Source organism: Calonectris borealis, chromosome 9, assembly GCF_964195595.1.
Source record: "Calonectris borealis chromosome 9, bCalBor7.hap1.2, whole genome shotgun sequence".
Taxonomy (NCBI): domain Eukaryota; kingdom Metazoa; phylum Chordata; class Aves; order Procellariiformes; family Procellariidae; genus Calonectris; species Calonectris borealis.
In genome coordinates this window covers 13,907,892-13,926,818 of record NC_134320.1, presented here as the reverse complement: position 1 = coordinate 13,926,818, position 18,927 = coordinate 13,907,892, and the positions used below count along the sequence as shown (strand labels likewise).

At 37.0% G+C, this 18,927-nt stretch overlaps 1 protein-coding gene across 2 annotated transcripts in view; it reads left to right on the top strand.

Annotated features, from left to right (window-relative positions):
• Positions 1-18,927, top strand: part of PLOD2 (procollagen-lysine,2-oxoglutarate 5-dioxygenase 2) — a 59,465-nt gene that overhangs the window by 27,214 nt on the left and 13,324 nt on the right. For both annotated transcript variants that reach the window (XM_075158331.1, XM_075158332.1), the window contains exons 5-10: positions 608-720; positions 3,283-3,346; positions 4,132-4,229; positions 6,759-6,860; positions 11,173-11,298; positions 12,812-12,933. In XM_075158331.1, the coding sequence (XP_075014432.1) occupies positions 608-720; positions 3,283-3,346; positions 4,132-4,229; positions 6,759-6,860; positions 11,173-11,298; positions 12,812-12,933 (625 nt within the window). The remainder of the gene's footprint in view (positions 1-607; positions 721-3,282; positions 3,347-4,131; positions 4,230-6,758; positions 6,861-11,172; positions 11,299-12,811; positions 12,934-18,927) is intronic.

Below are 18,927 nucleotides of genomic sequence, written 5' to 3'. Positions count from 1 at the left end.
GCTTTGGTAGTAATTTTGCAGTTGATTAATACATGCACTGATACTGTTTAACTGCTATGGAGCACAGTTTGTCACTTCTCCTAGGTACATGGTGCTGGGCAGCGTGTAGATCTGGGAGTGTCCCTGTTCCTTTCCCTCCCTTCTTTACCTCACCTATCTGCTCTATCTTTTTTGTTTTGGCTTAAACATATAACGTATATTGGTTTTGAGTTGAATTCTTTGTAGTTCTGGCAGTATTAGATTCAGGCTTCTCTGCCAGCAAGAAGTGATTGATGAAAATGAAACCTTTTCCACAGATGGACTTCTTGGGAACAGTAGTAGTCTAATCTCATGCTTTGGAGTTCACAGGACCGTCCTAAACAGATCTCCGTTTCCTATTTTTTGCCTTAAAATAACATTAGTATAAAAATAACCCTGAATTATGAACTCTTTAAAACAGAACTGATACGTATCAGGGAAAGAAAAGTGGATTTTGAGCCAAGTTGTATGAATTTCATACTTTTCCTTTGCTGGCACCAAACAGTCAGAATGAAGTCCCTGACTGGTGGACAGCATTGGCAGAGTAGTGCTTTTTATGGAAATAACTTACGTGTGTGTGGTATTGCAGGATTTATTGGTTATGCTCCATATATAAATCGTATTGTGCAGCAATGGAATCTGCAGGATAATGATGATGACCAGCTGTTTTACACCAAAATCTATGTTGACCCATTGGCAAGGGTAGGTAGTGACTGGCTTTCTCATTTTTTTTCTGCTTGAAAGAACATGCTGCTTCTCATTTTTATCAGGAGATAAAAATAAAAGGAATGCTGTCTCTTTATTCCTGAGTGCCATGTTGATGGTTGTGTTTGTTCTCTGGAGGTTCCTAGTGTCGGAGTGATGAACAGGCTTCCAAGGGGTCATGACTTGATATATTATTTCAGGCTGTCCGCAGATCCAGGCAGGTTGTGCTTCATTGTTAGAAATAATAGCTCTGAGGTATATGATTGGACACATTAATCTCAATGAGGCTCCCATGTATTTGGCAGTTTGACGGCCGGAGAATGTGGCATTTTTCCAGGGTGTCACTGAACTACTTGCTGATCCAGTGTTTTATATTTTGGCTTGCTGCCATTTCAGATCCTGCCTACAGCTGCCTCTCACTCTTCAGCTTTTTGTGCAGATTCGTTCAATAAAGCTGCATCATAAATTTTTGGTGAAGACCTCTCCGTGCCGTAGCTTAACAAAGTTCTCTGCTGAGTAGCACCATTAAAGCATGATAGATGTCAGAGGCATGGCCCTGATGCTGGAAAAAGAGGGCTAAGGAAAGTTAACAATGTGTTGATGCAAAAAGACTTTTAGAAGCTGATATTGCAGAATTTTGAGGTTGATTTTGAGCATTTGTATGCTTAAGGCAGATGTGAAATTTCTGAAATACATATATGTTTTTCTATTAAGTTATGCCTGAAACATCAGGCACGTTTAGGTACAGGTGCAGAAATAGAATAGATTACTTCAGTTGGAAGGGACCTACAATGATCATCTAGTCCAACTGCCTGACCAATATGGGACTAACCAAAAGTTAAAGCGTGTTACTAAGGGCATTGTCCAAATGCCTCTTAAACACTTCACAGCCTTGGGACATTGACCATCTCTCTAGGAAGCCTGTTCCAGTGTTTGACCACCCTCTCGGTAAAGAAATGCTTCCTAATGTCCAGCCTATTATCTCCCCTGGCACAGCTTTGAACCATTCCCACGCATCCTGTCACTGGATCTCAGGGAGAAGAGATCAGCACTCCCTCTCCACTTCCCTCCGCAGGAAGCTGTAGAGAGCAATGAGGTTGCCCTTCAGCCTCCTTTGCTCCAAACTAGACAAGCACAAAGTCCTTAGCCACTTCTCACTGGACGTTCCTTCCAGCCCGTAATGTTTGAATTGATTTTATGCAAGTTAAGTCAGATGCTAGGTATGCAATTGAAAGGACAGGGTGTAGAGACATTAAAGCTGACTCTGCACCAAAGTCAGAAGTAATATAATTAGCTGTCTAAACAGATTTTCTTCTAGACAAAAAATGTGTACCTCTGCACAGTGCGCTACTGCGCTGTGATTCAAAACGCCTCCATGGCGCTTAGTTTGGGATACTGTACTGTACATTAGCACTAATTTTCTGTATGGTAACGTTCAGTGCTGTAGAATATGTAACAAAGTCTTGGAAGGGTTTTTAAGTATGTTTTAAAGGTTATATACTTTGATCAACATGTTAAAACTTCAAACCAAAGTACTTTAAATAAGAATTGCTAAGTGGGATTAATAGTACAATATTAGTAACATGTTTTAAAACCAGTGGTGTTTTCTATTCTGACATGATACTTAGATTTGGCTTTTGTATTTTTGAGACTGTGAAACACAGTATGTTTTGTTGCTTGGCCAAGACTTGTTAATTTCTTTTTAAGATAAGATACAAATTTTCTTTGGCTTTGTTGTGGTTTAACCCCAGCTGGCAACTAAGCCCCACGCAGCCGCTCGCTCACTCCCCCCTGGTGGGATGGGGGAGAGAATCAGAAGAGTGAAAGTGAGAAAACTTGTGGATTGAGATAAAGAGAGTTTAATAGATAAAGCAAAAGCCGCACACACAAGCAAAACAAAACAAGGAATTCATTCACTGCTTCCCATCGGCAGGCAGGTGTTCAGCCATCTCCAGGAAAGCAGGGCTCCATCATGCGTAACGGTTCCTTGGGAAGACAAACGCCATCACTCCGAATGTCCCCCCCTTCCTTCTTCTTCCCCCAGCTTTATAAGCTGAGCATGACGTCATATGGTATGGGATACCCCTTTGGTCAGTTGGGGTCAGCTGTCCCAGCCGTGTCCCCTCCCAACTCCTTGTGCACCCCCAGCCTGCTCGCTGGTGGGGTGGGGTGAGGAGCAGAAAAGGCCTTGACTGTGTGTAAGCCCTGCTCAGCAGGAACTGAAACATCCCTGTGTTATCAACCCTGTTTTCAGCACACATCCAAACCATAGCCCCATATTAGCTACTATGAAGAAGATTAACTATCCCAGCCAAAACAACCAAATTGATGTTTCTTTGGAGAGTTATGACCTTTATCCTTCAAGTTTAGGTAAAGTTTTTGCATATATAAAACTGATTGCTGTACAGCTGCACAACTCAGGAATATAGAAAAACTTCGGAGTATAAAATTAAGAATTATATCTGAATACATGGAGTAGTTTTGCCTGATTACTTGCTGCCACTGCAGTATAACTGTAACATTACCGTAAAAACATTGGCTTTGCTACTTTTATTTCAGGAACGCATCAACATTACATTGGACCACAAATGTACAATTTTCCAGACCCTAAATGGAGCTGTTGGTAAGTGTATGATTTGCACGTTGTATGTTTTATTAACTGTTATTAACACTTTCTTTGCTTAACCATGAATGTAATTCCCTAAACATATACTTGTTTTAAAGAAATGTTTGGATGGGTAAGCCTGATTACCAGATTAGTTACAGGTCTTTTGGGTTTAATATTAATTGATTTCTCCCATTGATAAAATATTTGATTTAAAATAGAAAAAATAGTTTTCAGTAAATGAAATGAGCAATAAATACAAAGTTAAGAACCATGTTTCCTTTCACAAACTTAGTTACAGGAGTAAGATTGGTAACTAAAATTGTATTTTAGATGTTCTTAAGGAAATAGCTATACATAATTAAATGGAATATGGAATAATGTGGAATTTCCTTTATGTAATTGTCATGAATTTAAATTGAAAAATGGCATCTCTGCAAAATTCCTTTCTTACCTTTAACCTCCAATTATGGAACAACTTTTTATAGTCAGATCATATCTGAAATAACTATGAATTCTCTATAAATAGCATTTGCACAAAATTAGTTTTATTTTTAAAGCAGATTTTATTCAAATACTGAAGCCTGCTGATGGCAAATGCTGAAGTTTGATGTAACCTTACTTAGCATAAAGAGCTTATCATTCAAGATCTAGTTAAAAAAAGAACAAAAGCTTCCAAGTAAGTAACGTTGACAATGATAGCAACAGCAGGGTATATTTTATCAGCAAGAACTTAAAGAACTCTGAAATTTTAGCTTTTATTTATAAACTGTTATTACTGTACAATCTTTGTTGATTTTCAGATGAAGTCCTTTTGAAATTTGAAGAAACGAAAGTAAGAGCAAGGAATTCAGTGTACGACACATTACCGATCACCATTCATGGAAATGGTCCAACTAAAGTGAGTGACAGTTTGTTTTTATTTTTGTGCAAAGATGGCAATTTTAATAGAGGCAAAAACAATGGTGGAAGAGTCTGAGACAGCCATAGCACACCACCACTGCTCGTTTCCAATTAATGTTAATAAGAATTGCAAGGATAAAAAAACCGTTCTAACATCTCCCTCCATCATGTTACGCTGCTATCACTGTAACTTGATATCGCTGCTGAAACAACTCATTCTGCTACCAAATTCATTGTAGCATGGGATATTAGAAGTGAGTAAGCTTATGTTAATTTGTTCACTATCACAAAACAATTCTTGAAGCTAGTGAAGAATGTCTATCTGGTTATTAAATGGTAATCAGAAGAATAGGTTTCCAGGGGGAGAAAAATCTAACCAAGAGTCACAGGCTGGGGTATAAAACAGTAACACATCTGATCCTACCGCAGACCTTGGTGTGTGTTTGTATACACATATATAAAAAAATATTGTACATAGGCAGAAATATATATATGTGTGTGTGTACATATACACACACAGAACTGGCTTTTGTTGTTGCATCTTCAGTGTCATTGATCACTTCCTGCAATGTACCCATGGCTTATGAGCTTTGGGTTCATAGTAGAGCACTGTCTGCCCTGTGAAAAAGCTGTTTCGGCAGCTTCTGTCCACGTGTAAGGATTCAGTGGTCCAGAGGACCTGGCACAATTTCTCTGGGAGAAATGGCTGTGTTTTGGTCATATGGCAGTTGCATTTTTTTGTTACGTATCAAAGGAGCGTAAAGGTGTATCATTTCTAATAGCCTTTGTTGGCTAAAGGATGGGCACAGCTACTTTCTAAGTTCTTTTGAATACATGTTCCTTACTGTAGCTCCTTATTTTCAGAAAAATGCCTCTCAGGAAAATGAAATAAAGCTTGAAACTCATTAATATCCCAATGACTGCTGCTTCTTATTTTTTGCACTGTCTTTCATCTTTGGAAGTAGTAAATATAATGATACCGTTCTCTCTTTGGCTTATAACTACTCAGTAGTGGTGAAATATATAACCAATTTCTTCCAAGTTGCTACATTTTTTTTTGCCTCAATTAAATCCTCAAGTTATCTATCAACACTGGCTTTGCTGGCACTTTGCCAATGAAAAGAAAGGTACTGTATTTTACAGTTGGGCAAGCAGTTTCAGGTTGGAACTCCTTATACTAATCCACAAGTTATGCTACATTAAACAAAACTCAATCTCTGCATGTAGTGACGTAGTTTTAAAAATAAAGAGGAAACTCTTGCTGTATATCACTTTGTCAGTGTGATTAGATTCTTCTGTTTTAAACGTAGAGTAGAAGAGGACAAAAATATAATGTGATTGGAAAAAGTTTTCACTAGTTAGTAAATAAACTATCATGAAAGTAATTAATTCCCAGAATTAGTTCCCAAATAGTAAAAGTTCTTTGTTTATAAGAATGTTCTGGTTTGTATTTAATCTCTTTGGTTTGCAGGTTAGTAAACAGCATCAGTCAGACACACTTCTTTGAAATGGTTACTAAATTATCCTGACATCCTAACATGTAATTTTTTTTTTTTGCTCAAGTGCAATGGCTTTTTTGTGAAATACTCATTTTTGTAGACTTTATTGTACATCTCTGAGATTAAGTTCAAGCAATTCTATTTATAATCTGTCTAGAATGATTTTCAATATGCATAAACAAATGCTCCAAATATGATAAAATGCAGATTGAATATTGGACAGGAGTGTGTTTTCTATGCAAAATTATATCCTATCCTTCCGGTTTTTGATGAGGGTGGTAGAGCAGGAATGAATAGCAGCCTTCACTCAGGCAGACTTTCCCCGACATAAGAGATCCCTTAATCATTGCAAATGGCAGTAGAGAAGAGTGAAGTTCTGCACGAACTTTCCGTGGAATCCAGGAGGACAGGGCAGCCGAGGCAGCCCATCAACAGAAAAAGTACATATTTTTTTCAGTGCCAATTCAAAATGGGTTGAGAAGCTAGATGCTGCTTTAAAACGTACCCCACTGGCTGGCTTTTGAATCTTGGCATAGATTGTCAAAAACACATTGTCTGGGCACCTATCTTCTACATTTTCTATGTGTTTTTCATATGGTCACTCTTTGTGTGAAGTGTTGATGGCTCTCAGGTTTGGGAAAAGAATTAAACTATAATAATTTTTTTTTTGGGGGGGGGGGGGGGAGGGCTTGAAATCATGCCTAGCAGCTTTTGAAAGCTAAATGATCTATAGTCTGTGTCTTGGAAATCACACAAGCCTTTAGTTGGTAGTTGTTATGCTTGCAACAACTTTTTGGTTTAACTGAAGCAATAAATGTAGATGCTAGGAGAATATCATCTCTGGTTTGCAAATGAAAAGAAGAAGAAAAAGCTTTTACCAGCTGTTTTTGGGTTTTTTTAATCTTAAATAAAAAAATAGACAGTCAATTGCCTTCAGGTATAAGGGATTAAATGAGCATTCTTTAAAAAGTACAAATCACCATTTGCATGCAAGTTTCTTTAATCTGAATTGTTCATTTATTTACCAGATTCACTTGAATTATTTGGGAAACTATATCCCCAATGCTTGGACACAGGAAACTGGTTGCAGTATCTGTGATTTAGACTTACTAGACCTGTCAACAGTAATGGTAAGAATGCTTTTCGCAAGAACAAAACCCTCTTGAATGCATTTGGTAGGTGTATAGTGATTTCTGAGGCAAAGCGGCTTCAGCATGCAATATTATGTTCTGTAGACACCTCAGGATATTTTTTCTGGTATATGAAACTGTAAAGATGGAATTTTAATTTACTGGAAATATCAATACTTGTAGAAATTTTTTTATGCGTGCATTTTATTTTAATATAGGTTTCCCCAATATTACTGAAGATGATCCCATCCCAAAAGCCCTCCAGGTCGTTAACTATGTTCACTGAGGGTGAATGAATCATTTTTGAATCATGGAAGATTCAAGTGAATAATTAGAATTTTTGGGAGGTAGAAAAACTCTTTAGATATTTCAGATTTTTAACTGCAGACCTACAAAAAACTTGAATATGCATCAGTTTAATAATTTCTGTTACAAATAGAGGTTAACAGTTAACTGTAACATGGTTATAGTTACTGTTTTCTGAGAGAGATACAGAAATAGTCAAAACTGCTTCACCTTTTAAAGGATGATACCAATATCCATATTACATATGCAAATGTGTATCTGTAGAATAAATCTGATGTAACTGAGATCGAATATCAGTTCAGTCTTCAGAATTCTCATAGGACAAACATACACGTACACATGCATATTCGGGAACTTATTTTGGCTCTTTGGCTCCAAGCATGACGTCTTTGGGGTCTTTACAAATATTTCAGCTTGCACTCAGTAAATTTTAGGCAGAGTAAATACTAAGATCTACCACATGGAAATGTAAGGCTTGTACTTAAAAGAACATTTTGATTATTCTTAATAGCCTGTTTCCAGCAGCTGTTTCATTTCTGTTCTGTATTGAAGATTTGAATGAGAACAGGCCTTAGAGGGTCACGTTGAGGATAGCATGAAAGAAGTAGTAGTTTGTTATCTTTGTAATGAAAGGACAAAGTGAAAGAATTTCTGGACAATAAGCAGCTTATGGATGGAATATAGATTAAAAAAGTTATTGCTGGAATTGTAATAACTTTCAGATTCTTCTTGTAACTTTTTTTTTTAAATTTTAATTTTCCTTTGAAAATACAACATTTGAATATTGTTCTACTAAAATAGCGTTTGCACTCTCAACATAAAGTTTACCTGAGGAAAAGAAGTTGTCTAAGTTTTTCCTAATGGTGTTCGCAATTAAAACATGGTTGGGAAGCAGTTAAATCTTAAAACCAGTAATGGGCAGTAACTTGCAATGATTTACTGGATAGGTTCCTATAGTTTATGTACATCTACTTGGAACGTGTCTTCCTTACTGTAATTCATTTGGACTTCATGCCTCACTCTGCCAGCAAAAATAACGAGACTTTTCCTTGGCCTCAGTGGAATTGTTTACTTCAGACGTTTCTGAGTACAAGCAATATTCCATTTTCTGAACACGCTTTCTCTTCTGGCCTGGCTAGTTGCTACTTAACAAGAAATCTTCAGTGAAAAGAGCAATACCAACTCTGTGCCTCTAATCATTCTTCCCATATTGTTTTATTTAACTTTCTGCTTTGATACACTCATACCTTCTGAGGATTTTGTGTTCTTCTCATAAGCAAGTAGAGAATCAGATTTGTTGATACCAACTATGTTTTGGGCTTTGAGTTCCTTTAGATGAATTCTGGCATGAATGAGTCCTTTCAATGTTTTGGGCTGGGCTTACCTACAGACCTTGACTTTAGCAGCACAAAACAGATAAGTTCTAGTGTAGAACAAGGAGCTGAAATAATACTGCTTTCCATCACGGGCACAAGGATATCATTCCTTCTATGAAGGTCAGGGGTAGGTGTATGCAAGGCAGGGATGGGTGGAAGCGTTGCCATGGTCTGCGCAGGTTGTTCTGTGATGAATAAGCAGAAGAGCCCCGGGTACTACCAGGGTCAGTGTGAGCAGTTGCTGGGAGCATGGCCTGTGAAAAGTTGAGCTTCGGGGTTACCTGTGAAGGACCTGAGAGCCACAAACAGAGAGTCTTTTGCTCGGTCCTTGTCCTGTTCACAGGAGCAAGACCTCCCGTGCTCTGACCACGGCAGAGGTGTGGAAATGCTCAGTAACTGCTTTCTTCTCTGCTAATGTCAGCAGCCCATGCCACCCCCAAATTAGCTACCTGCCCGGATCAAAGCAGGGTAATGGTAAATAAGTTGAAGAACCTTGGCTCAATGAGTGTAAATTTTTGCCACTTTCTTAAGGATTTTTTTTTGCTAAAACCTAAATTAAATTGGACAACAAACTTCATCACCCTAGAGTTACTTCTTAAATCCTAAGGTTTGTTACTGGTGTGGAGACTTCCCCGTGTGGTTGGAAAGGATGACCTCACTCATCCTCTCGTTCACGGGTCCCTCCTGTGGCAAGGGTTCCTGGACTTCGTCTCAGTACAACTGCACAGAGCATTGTTCTGTATTTCTTTCAAAAATTGTCATATGCTCAGCTATTGGTTGTGAAAAAGTAAACTTTAAAAGGCAAATGTATGACTTTAGTACAAATGAGAAAATCTGTCAGAGAAAATACAACATCCTGGTGCAGACTAGGTATTCCCAAAGTATTTTTCCTGAGGCATAATTGGGAAAAACCAAAACTTCAGACTTGATATACTCAAAATGCTGGGTATTAAAATTGTTCATTCTGACCTAGATTCAGATTAGGCGGTGACAACTTTTTATAGTATGGTGATCCAGGGTCTAGATCGATGAACTCTCTGCTTTGAGGAGATGCAGTTTGCAGGAATTTTATTCTTAATTATTTAAACACTGTTTTGCTCTGGCCACACTCCTGAGATTTTAGTGTAGACATTGGAGCCAAGCAGTTCACACTTCGGTGTATTGAAGGAGTGTTAATAATTCCTGATTGTCCCTATCACCTGTGCAGATCCAGCCTGAACCTGCTTCTCGTTGTCCTGGAGAGTAAGGGGAAAATGCCTTAGAATTAGAGAAATATGCAAAATAATTTATTGCAGCAGTTCTATTATTGGTAGCACATGTGCATGTTCAGGTTAGTGAGCCCGATGGCACACGCTGCTTTCCTCATCGCTCGCAATCAGCGGTACCAGTTACCATGACACCAGCCTCAATGGAGTGGTTGCCAGAGAATATATCCGTTGCTTTTTCCAAGACACATCAGTGTGCTTGTCTTCATCGGCTGTTCTGAAGTTATTAGGATGTCTGCATGAGTATGTATTAGGTTTGCAGATGAAGTTGTGGATAGGAGGTAGTCAGGGTAAACATTGGTGCCTAATGTTTCCGATCTGGTGCACTTGCCAGTATGTTTCTGGATTTCCGATGCAGACAGTGACACTGAAATCTCAACATGTGCTGATGGCTTATCCAGACACTTTTCAAGTGGGTGTTGGCTTACTTAAGGAAAGCTAACTTGCAGCCTTTTATACTCATATAAGGTTTCTCTCTGAGCTTTGTAGTTTATACTAACTGTCTGTTTTAGAGGTGGAAAAAATTTTTGTTTTATCAGTGCATTTCTTTGTGAAGGAGTGGAGGCCTTTGAAGATTAAATTCCTTTGTCTCGCATAATGTAATAATATATTTTAGGAATACACGAAAAGTGCTGTCTAAGTTTGTTTTAGTGGTCATGATCTTTATATCAAGCACGTACCAACCAGGAATTAATATCACTGTTCAAAAGATGTGAATTCACATAAAATAAGGTGCATAAAACCTCAGTGTCCTTGGATGCAAGGGGAGAAGCTCCAGTTAGTTCATCAAAGGTCTTGATAAAATCAGTGATTAGGGAAGTAATGGAGAGCCTACTTATAATGGTCAAGGGGAAATAGTGCATATAAGTGTATGGAAGGGTATTGCGGTCTTTGGCTTAAAGTACAGATGAGTAAAATATTTTGTGGTATTTATTCTTTAACTACTTTTAAAAAAAACTGGTCTTCCCTATTTTTTTTGTAAATTTAACATGTATATATATGTTACTTTCAAAAAATGAATTTGCCATGCAGTTCTAGGTGTATTTCCTTAAACAGTTTTTTTTGCCATTGTAATAATTTTTTTTAATGTAAGAATTTTAAAAACCATAATACATTATTTTCTACTTCCGGTTTCTGTTATTGGAATTCAAAGAGTTATCTAGCAATATTAAATCCATTATGTTTTCTTATTTAGTGAAGTCAGTGAAAATAAACAGGGGGCATAGCACGTTTGAGCTAGTCGGTTTTGATTGTTTGAAAGCTATGTGACCTAAGTTACTACATGACATTAGTGCTTTTTAATATAACTCATCTTAAAAAGGAGGCAAGTCTTATTGGTTGTGTCAAAATATCATTTTTTTTTAGGAATATCCAAGAGTAAAAATTGGTGTTTTCATTGAACAACCCACTCCTTTCCTACCTAAATTTTTAGACAGACTGTTGACTCTGGACTACCCAAAGGAGGCACTCAGTATCTTCATTCATAATAACGTAAGTATGATGTTACCATTGTGCAAAGCTTCAGTTTTGGAAATTATGGTATGAATGAAAATATGTGAGGGAGTATATGGATTCTATATATGTACATAGTTAAAATGCATAGGAGGAGGTAATCTTTCAGAATTTAGTATGCAGAAGTGGAAAAAATACACAAATTGTGGCAGTGCTAACTGAAGTCTGCTTAAAGAAACTGTTTAGATTCTGTCTCTTTTAGTGATGAAAAAGATTGTATTTTAAAGCGTATGCTTCTGGGGGAAGTACTGATTGACATACAACAATTGAGTAGAATAAGAATAGAATAGTTCCAGTTGGAAGAGACCTACAACAATCATCTAGGCCAACTGCCTGACCGCTTCAGGACTGACCAAAAGTTATAGCATGTTATTAATAACTATTATCCAATAGTTGACATTTGGATTTGCTTTTCATCTAGTTTGCTTTTCTCTAGTTCATCTAAATGCACCCCAGTTAGTTTCTATTTCTCTTGGTGCTCCTGCTGGGTGCCATGGGAAAGACTGGTGTGTCCAGGTATATTTTGAATGGCAGTACAGGTAAGTTGCTTTTTTGAATATTTTTTTTTAATGCATTTTGCTAATTACCTAATGATCTGGTGTTGCTGATACTTCACCAGTGACTTCGGTGTTGCTGTTTTCATGAGTGAGGTGATAGATGTGTGTAAGTCTTTTGGAAAAAACGGGGCTGGAAGAGAAACGGGAGGAAAATACAGTTCTGCCCTTTTTCACATGGCGTGCGTTACTGTTGATATCGTAGCACAAAAGACCTGAGTAATAGAAGCAGAGCTTATCTTTAAAGTCTTCAGCGTGCTTTTGTAAGGGGATGTTAAAGGTATAAATGTGATACGCACATAGGAATTGTAGGCTATGCTAGGTTTCATTGCTTCAGCCAGAAGTCACATGGTATTTGAAATGAATATAAAAGACTGAATAGCTTTTTTTATCACAGGGGGGAAAACCCTACCCAATATTTTAATTATTCTAATGTCAGCCATAATACGTAAAAGCTACAAATGAGGGCACTGGCTTGGAAGCATTGCATGCAGCTAAGTTCTCTTAAATTAGAGGTAGGGTAATTAGAAATTATAGAAACAATCACCGTGACTGTACACCTAGGTACAGGTGGCAGCTCTCTCTAAAGCCATTCTGGAGTGGCGTAAAAAACGCCTGTGTGCCACTGAGGTTGTAAGATGGGTTTTGAAGGTTGTAAAATAAATATCTTGAAAAAATACTGCATAAACAGTCTGTGTATCTTACGTCATTGGTCTGGAGGTACAGCTTTGATTTATATTGCTGATGTGTTGGATTCTTTTGCTAAAATTTTGGATGGAAGAGCTTATTTTAATGACAGATATACTGGAATATCTTCAAATACTGCTTGCCATCTGTTTGTTTAGGATAGAATAGAATGTGTTCTTGGACACTATGTTTATGATTTCACAGCAACTTGTACTTTTCTTTCACTATAAACAATGTTAACTTGATTACAGGAGGTTTACCATGAAAAGCACATCAAGAAATTCTGGGAAAAAGCCAAGAACATTATCAGAAATATAAAAATTGTTGGACCTGAAGAAAATCTGAGTCAAGCAGAAGCCCGGAACATGGGAATGTAAATTCTAATTTATAAATCTTTTATAATGGTGCATACGCTAACATTTTTTCATCTTTTATATATATTGTTTTGCGTGCACTAACAACTTTACATCTTAAGATACAAAAGTGGGAGCTTTTCTGGTAGAATAATATCTAGATACAAGATATGAACTGTTGAGTATTTTATGGTTTCTGTCTAATATAAAAAGCTGTTGATCATTCTGAAAACATCTCTGGTTTGGACTACTTCGATAGTCTGTCATCTTGTCTTCTAATGAAGACATAGACAATAGTAGAAATAAGAAGTGTCAGATTATTTTTACATTATAGTTATCTCAAACATGGGTATATATTAAAACATGATAAGCATAAAATGCACTTTTTATTAAAGTTTGTGCAGAAAATTATATGTAGCAGTAATTTAAAAAAAAAAAGAAGGTGGAAGCAGGTGCAAATGTAAATAGAAATTCTAATTGCAGTGTATCTTCTAAAAATGTATTTGGTTTTATTTTTTATCCAAAACCTTTTCAAGTTAACTTATCACAGAGTGATTTCACAGCATAGAAGTACCTCTTGCATTGGATATGCATTTAACAATTGCACTTTTGTTGTCCTAGTCCCTCCTCCTTTTTTTTTTTTTTTTTTTTTAAATGACATTACATTTAAGTAAAAATATGGTTAAAGCTTGACCTGGGCATACAGATGACAGAATTATATTTCTTCCTATGGTTCAAAGAGACAGGAATATCCTTTAGAAGTGCTCTAATAGAAGTTTCTGCTTTCAGGGGGGAAAAAAAAAAAAGGACTTGCAAAAGCAACTGACTTTGTCTTATCCTTGGTCTTGCTTTTTTCTTTTTTCTTTGTTTCTTTTTTCCTTTCGTTCTTACTAGGGAATCCAACTCTTCAGCTTGTAAACCTGGCACTTGCCAGGCCTAAATCTAACCTTGTATCCCGTGTCAGACCTGCCTGTCAAGGGGTCTCTTTAGTGGCTGCAGCACTGGCTACTACCACGGAGTTGCTCGTGGCTCTCCGAGTGTGTCCATCAGTCAGATCATGGAGTTTTACAGACCAGGATCCCACCAAGACCTTGCTGTCGCCCTTGAGCAGGCTTCCTTCTCACATAATTCTTCCACACTCTTTTCTACCAAATCTTACCTTAGTGTCAGAGCAGAGAAATTATTTTCAAAAGGCCCTTTTCTTTTATATTCAGAGATTAAGAGCATAGCATAGGCTGTTCATGGCATCAACTGAAAGAATGAAGGACTAGTCCTGAGTCTCCGTGGCATTCTTGGAAATTTGTTTGAATGGGGTTTTGTTGTGCTGAAGCCACTGGGAAACTGCTATTTGGCTGAGGTCCAAGCCTCTCCTGTAGCCTTTCTAGGAAACACTGCAGATGTCCAGTGGTAGTGTAAGCAGCCATTCACATGTTTATAAATCATTCTTTCTTTATTTCCAATAGTCTCTAAAGCAAATGTACTATGTTTGCAAACTTTTTGAAGTAGTGTATGTTATGTGTAACTGAAGTAGAATTTCTGGAGTTGCCTTTTCCTCTTTGGTGCACCATAAGGCAGAATCTTTAGTGTAGACAATTTCTATACTGTTACTAAATTTCACCCAAAGATCTTTTAAACCTGTCATCTTTTGATAGAACCTACTGGCTTATAATGTGACAAGAGGTTTTAATACAATATATGGTCTTTGCTTGTCTGTGGATAAAAAAAATAGTACTTTAAATGTATATTTGCACAAAATAATTACGAATTCTGTTGTGTAAGGCAGGGGATAATCATACTTGTGACGTGTACCACTGGCTACACTACACTGTCATGTGTTATCCATTGTCTGGATATAATTTGACCCATGTTGCTCCTGCTTTGAAAGGCCTTTTCAATAAAGATTCTGTCCTATACATAGCATATAGAGAAAACGTGAAGTATAATGCATGTGGAATGAGACCATGCCAAAATATTGAATCATCAGGAAAGTATGAGTGTTAGTAGTAGGATCTCTCATGTGAATATCATGTAGATATTTGATGTATCTACAAATATCATGTAGATATTTGATGGCTCCTTTCAGTTTGACTGTTCAGTTCATCTGCTGCTTCCTCTGCACTCCTGGTCTGCGTGGCTGGCCTTGTGAACATCACCAACTTCTCTGGAACCAACTGCATTTTACTTTTCCTCAAAAAATCTAGCTCGGAAGTATGGGATGTTCATGGCAAAGGCAGATACTATAAAACATTATTTGCTTTCAACCCTTCAGCTGGCTTCCAACATAATAACCTCTCTAATACTGCAATGGGAATAATTGAAAAGAGTGATTCTTCAAATCTGTTTAATGGCTTGATTTACAGAGATTGATATATTCAGTCTTTTGATTAATTTTCCCCTGCCTCTATCTGCATTATTGACTGACAGTTTTGTTCCATCTGCCTCAAACACTTGCTTTCTCTCTTTTTCCAAATTAGCTGATTTTAGTATCTCTCTGTTAATTTCCAGTAGATTTAGAACTAATAGGGTCTCCTCACTTTCACATTTCACACAAAAAGTCTGTTTATCTGAAGCAGCAAAACAGGCTTCAGTTTAATACCGTTCAGTGCCTAGTGATAGAATTAAAAAAAAAAAAAGCGAATTTAAGCATTGAAGGTCTGGTTTGTTTTCAGCAGAATACTTCTGAGTATATAATGCGGTTGGGTCAGCTTTCTCATTACCTCTTTTTTTTCCCTTTTTGGCTCAGTAAAAAGTGCTGATAAATCACTGAGGTTCTCTGTAAATGAGACTCTCTTATGTCAGTATAAATGTGGGAAAATAACGTTTTTTTAATTTCACCCATAGCCATGCAGCAAACTGCTGTCTACTTTTCTCATTCACATAATAAAGAATAATTGAAGCATTTACTTTTCTGGCTTCCTCTTGACATGGAAAGCCCTCTCCTGCACTTGTGAAAGCTGGATAGGTGTTGGAGAGGACCCAAAATTGTGCAGTCAGCAAAGACTTGTTACAATTCAACAATATTGGCAAACAGGAGTGCACAGCTTTTCTTATTGTGGGCTGAAACAGACTAAAAAGGGAGGAAAATAAAGTAGAATAAAGAGAAGAAAAGTTTAGCTGCATGTTGTCTGAGTATTTTCTCTGCATGTACATCCCTTGAAATCCTAAAATAGCATTTCCATATCTTTTTTTTTTTTTAGCCTTTATCTACAAGGAATATATTGGAGTTCTTACAGTTGGTTCTTTTTTTCTTTAAGAAAAAACTCATGTGTGGTTTTGCCTTGTTTGGAGATGAGATTTCAGCCAGCTGTTACAGAATTTGTTATGACAGAAAATGTAAAATAACAATATGAAATATGTTCAAGCAATAACAGAAAGTGGGGAAATACAGGAATTTCTCTCATTAGCTTCTCTGAGGTTTTATTTATAAAAAGCTTATTTTGCGTAATCTTTTGTGAATTTGGGGTCTCCTATGTGCTTCTTGAAAGTCAGAAGATATTAAGTCAAGGTCTCCGAGCTCCCATTGGTATTAATAAATGATGACATGGATGCAGGTGGACTCCCTTTCAGTCCTGCGAGTAGGGCAAGTATCTTGGCTGTGGTTAAAGGAAGAGCAGGGATTAAATCTGTGTCTCCCAGATGTCAAGTGATTTCTGTTGGAGCCGTGGATTTTCTGGAACTGCTTCTCCTGAACACTTCAGCAGTTTTGGGTTTCAGCCTCAGATGGAGAAGGAACATTTTGAACTTTGAGTGTTGCAGAAGAAAAACAACTTTCCCATCCATATCTGATTTCAGTAGCTTCCAGGTGTGGTAACTGTGGTAACAATACTTAAGCCTGAGATGCAGAAATAAACATTAGTGCTTTATCTGTTCTGTGGCTACATTTGTTTGTTTCTAGTGATGGCTGATAAGGCTTTCTTTATACAGTTGTGGCTATCTGGAGAGATGCAAAATGTAATCCTAAATGGCAGGTAGTATCACCCAGTCTTTCAGTAAGTGTTGCAGACTTGTATCTGGGGCACCTTTCTTTCAGAGGTCTGTCAGTGGTGTAAGTGCTCTCCCTTCGGGCTCACAGTCCACATTTGGAATTGTATTTCCAAATTATGAGGGGTATGAAAATGATATATTGATTAACTGCAAATTCAAACTACATCTAAAAAAAAAAAGTATGTTACTCAATAAAGAAATTGAGTAGACTATATGTCTTGCCGCTATAAACAACTAGCCCCTTGGAATATCTCAGTGGAAAGTTTGATGAAGAGAAGAGCAGTGACACTTTCCCTTTTCAGATGAGGTCACTGTTCCAGATGGGCTCATGGTTTATAAGCAAAGTTAAACATTGCTCTGATTGCAAAATACTGTAAACTGATCTGTTGAGCTTCATTTCACACTTCCAACCAAAAAACTTGGCCTTCTGCTAAATTTTTGTTAATCGTTACACTGAAATGGCTTTACAAAAATATTTGTACATAAGTTATGTGCATAAGTTATGTACAAAAATATCTTTCCAATATTCGGTCTTAGTTTATAAGTATGTGGAGTGTAAAGCAAGCAGATTAAATGTTTTAGCCATTAAATTTAGATTAGGAAGTATATTACTATACAGATGAGTATTGCTAGAAAGGACTTTCCACTTGTTCCTTGCTGCGACGTGGATATACATAATAATAGTTTCGCATATAATCTGGGATTTCTACATCTGGAAAGGTTAGCATACACTGTAAGAAGGTAATACTTTAAAGTGAGAATATCCAGGATTACTTTTATTTCCTTGGGAAAGCTACTTGGCAACATTGAAAGCCTAGAGAGAAGATGCATGAATTTCTTAAGAGTAGGCTTGCTTTATTAATTTTGACAGAAACTTCTACAACTCTTTTTCTCTGTATCTGAAACTGGAAGCGTTACGTGGAGATTTTTGATAGTCACCTTAAAGTGCAAAGGCAAAACTTATACTTCACGTTTGACGTGGTGACTTGTATCTGGAAATGCAAGGAGAATTATGCTTTAAACATGAAGTTTTGCCATTTGGTGATCCAGTCTTCAATGCTGTATGGAAAGAAATAGGGGGAAAAATGAGTCAAAGTACGGTCAGAATAGTAGCCTTGATTTTTGGCCTTTTTATATATATGTATACACACAAACATTTATATATAATATAAATACATATATTTAGTAGTCTTGGTTACAGAGGTTGAAGTTAGAGGTTTCACGTTGTAGGTTATTTCTGCTACAGCTGAATTTCCAGACTATTTAAGGCAGTAATGCTTTCAAAGAGTTCTCAATAGATTATTGAATGACTGAATGTGACTTAGACCAAAACTTTTTATTATTTTGTATTTTGGATTACTATGTGAATGAAGAACAGAAGGGTTTTCAATACTAAACTCATTGGACCAGTTTTAATAGAATTCTTTGGCTCTGGATTGGGGGGGGGGGCGAGGGGGAGAGAAAAAAAAAAGAAAAAGTTGAAGGACCATACGTTCTTAAACTATGTAATCAATTTTCCAGTCAGTTTGGCTACAACTAAATATAAATCTGTTCCATTTGTTTTTTCACATTTTCATAATTAAAACCATTAATTCAATTCATGTTTTTGTTAGCAGCAAAAGGTTTAGCTGCTTTTGGGGAGGTGCTGACCAGTGTTTGGCTGGAACCCTGGGCTGGCATCGAGTCTGTTGGTTTAGTTTCCTCATTAGCAGAATGAGGATAAAGGAGCTGAATATTTTTGGAAGAAATTTAACATCTAATGTCAAGTGCAATGTAAAAGTCAGGTTACTATTAATAATTGTAATTATGCTAATGATAAAACTACATGTGAATTGTGTTCAATAGTTGTAAAGCTTTCACAGAATAGGCTAGTAATGGAAAATGCCATAAAGACTTAATTGCTGGGCTGTGTTATGGCCAAAAGAAAACCTGCTGGTTTCAACTGGGGCAATTATGCGAGAAAGTGCTGATTAAGGAATTGCTGTCATAAAAACATGTATACATAAGATAGAAGACTGTCAGTGAAGGAG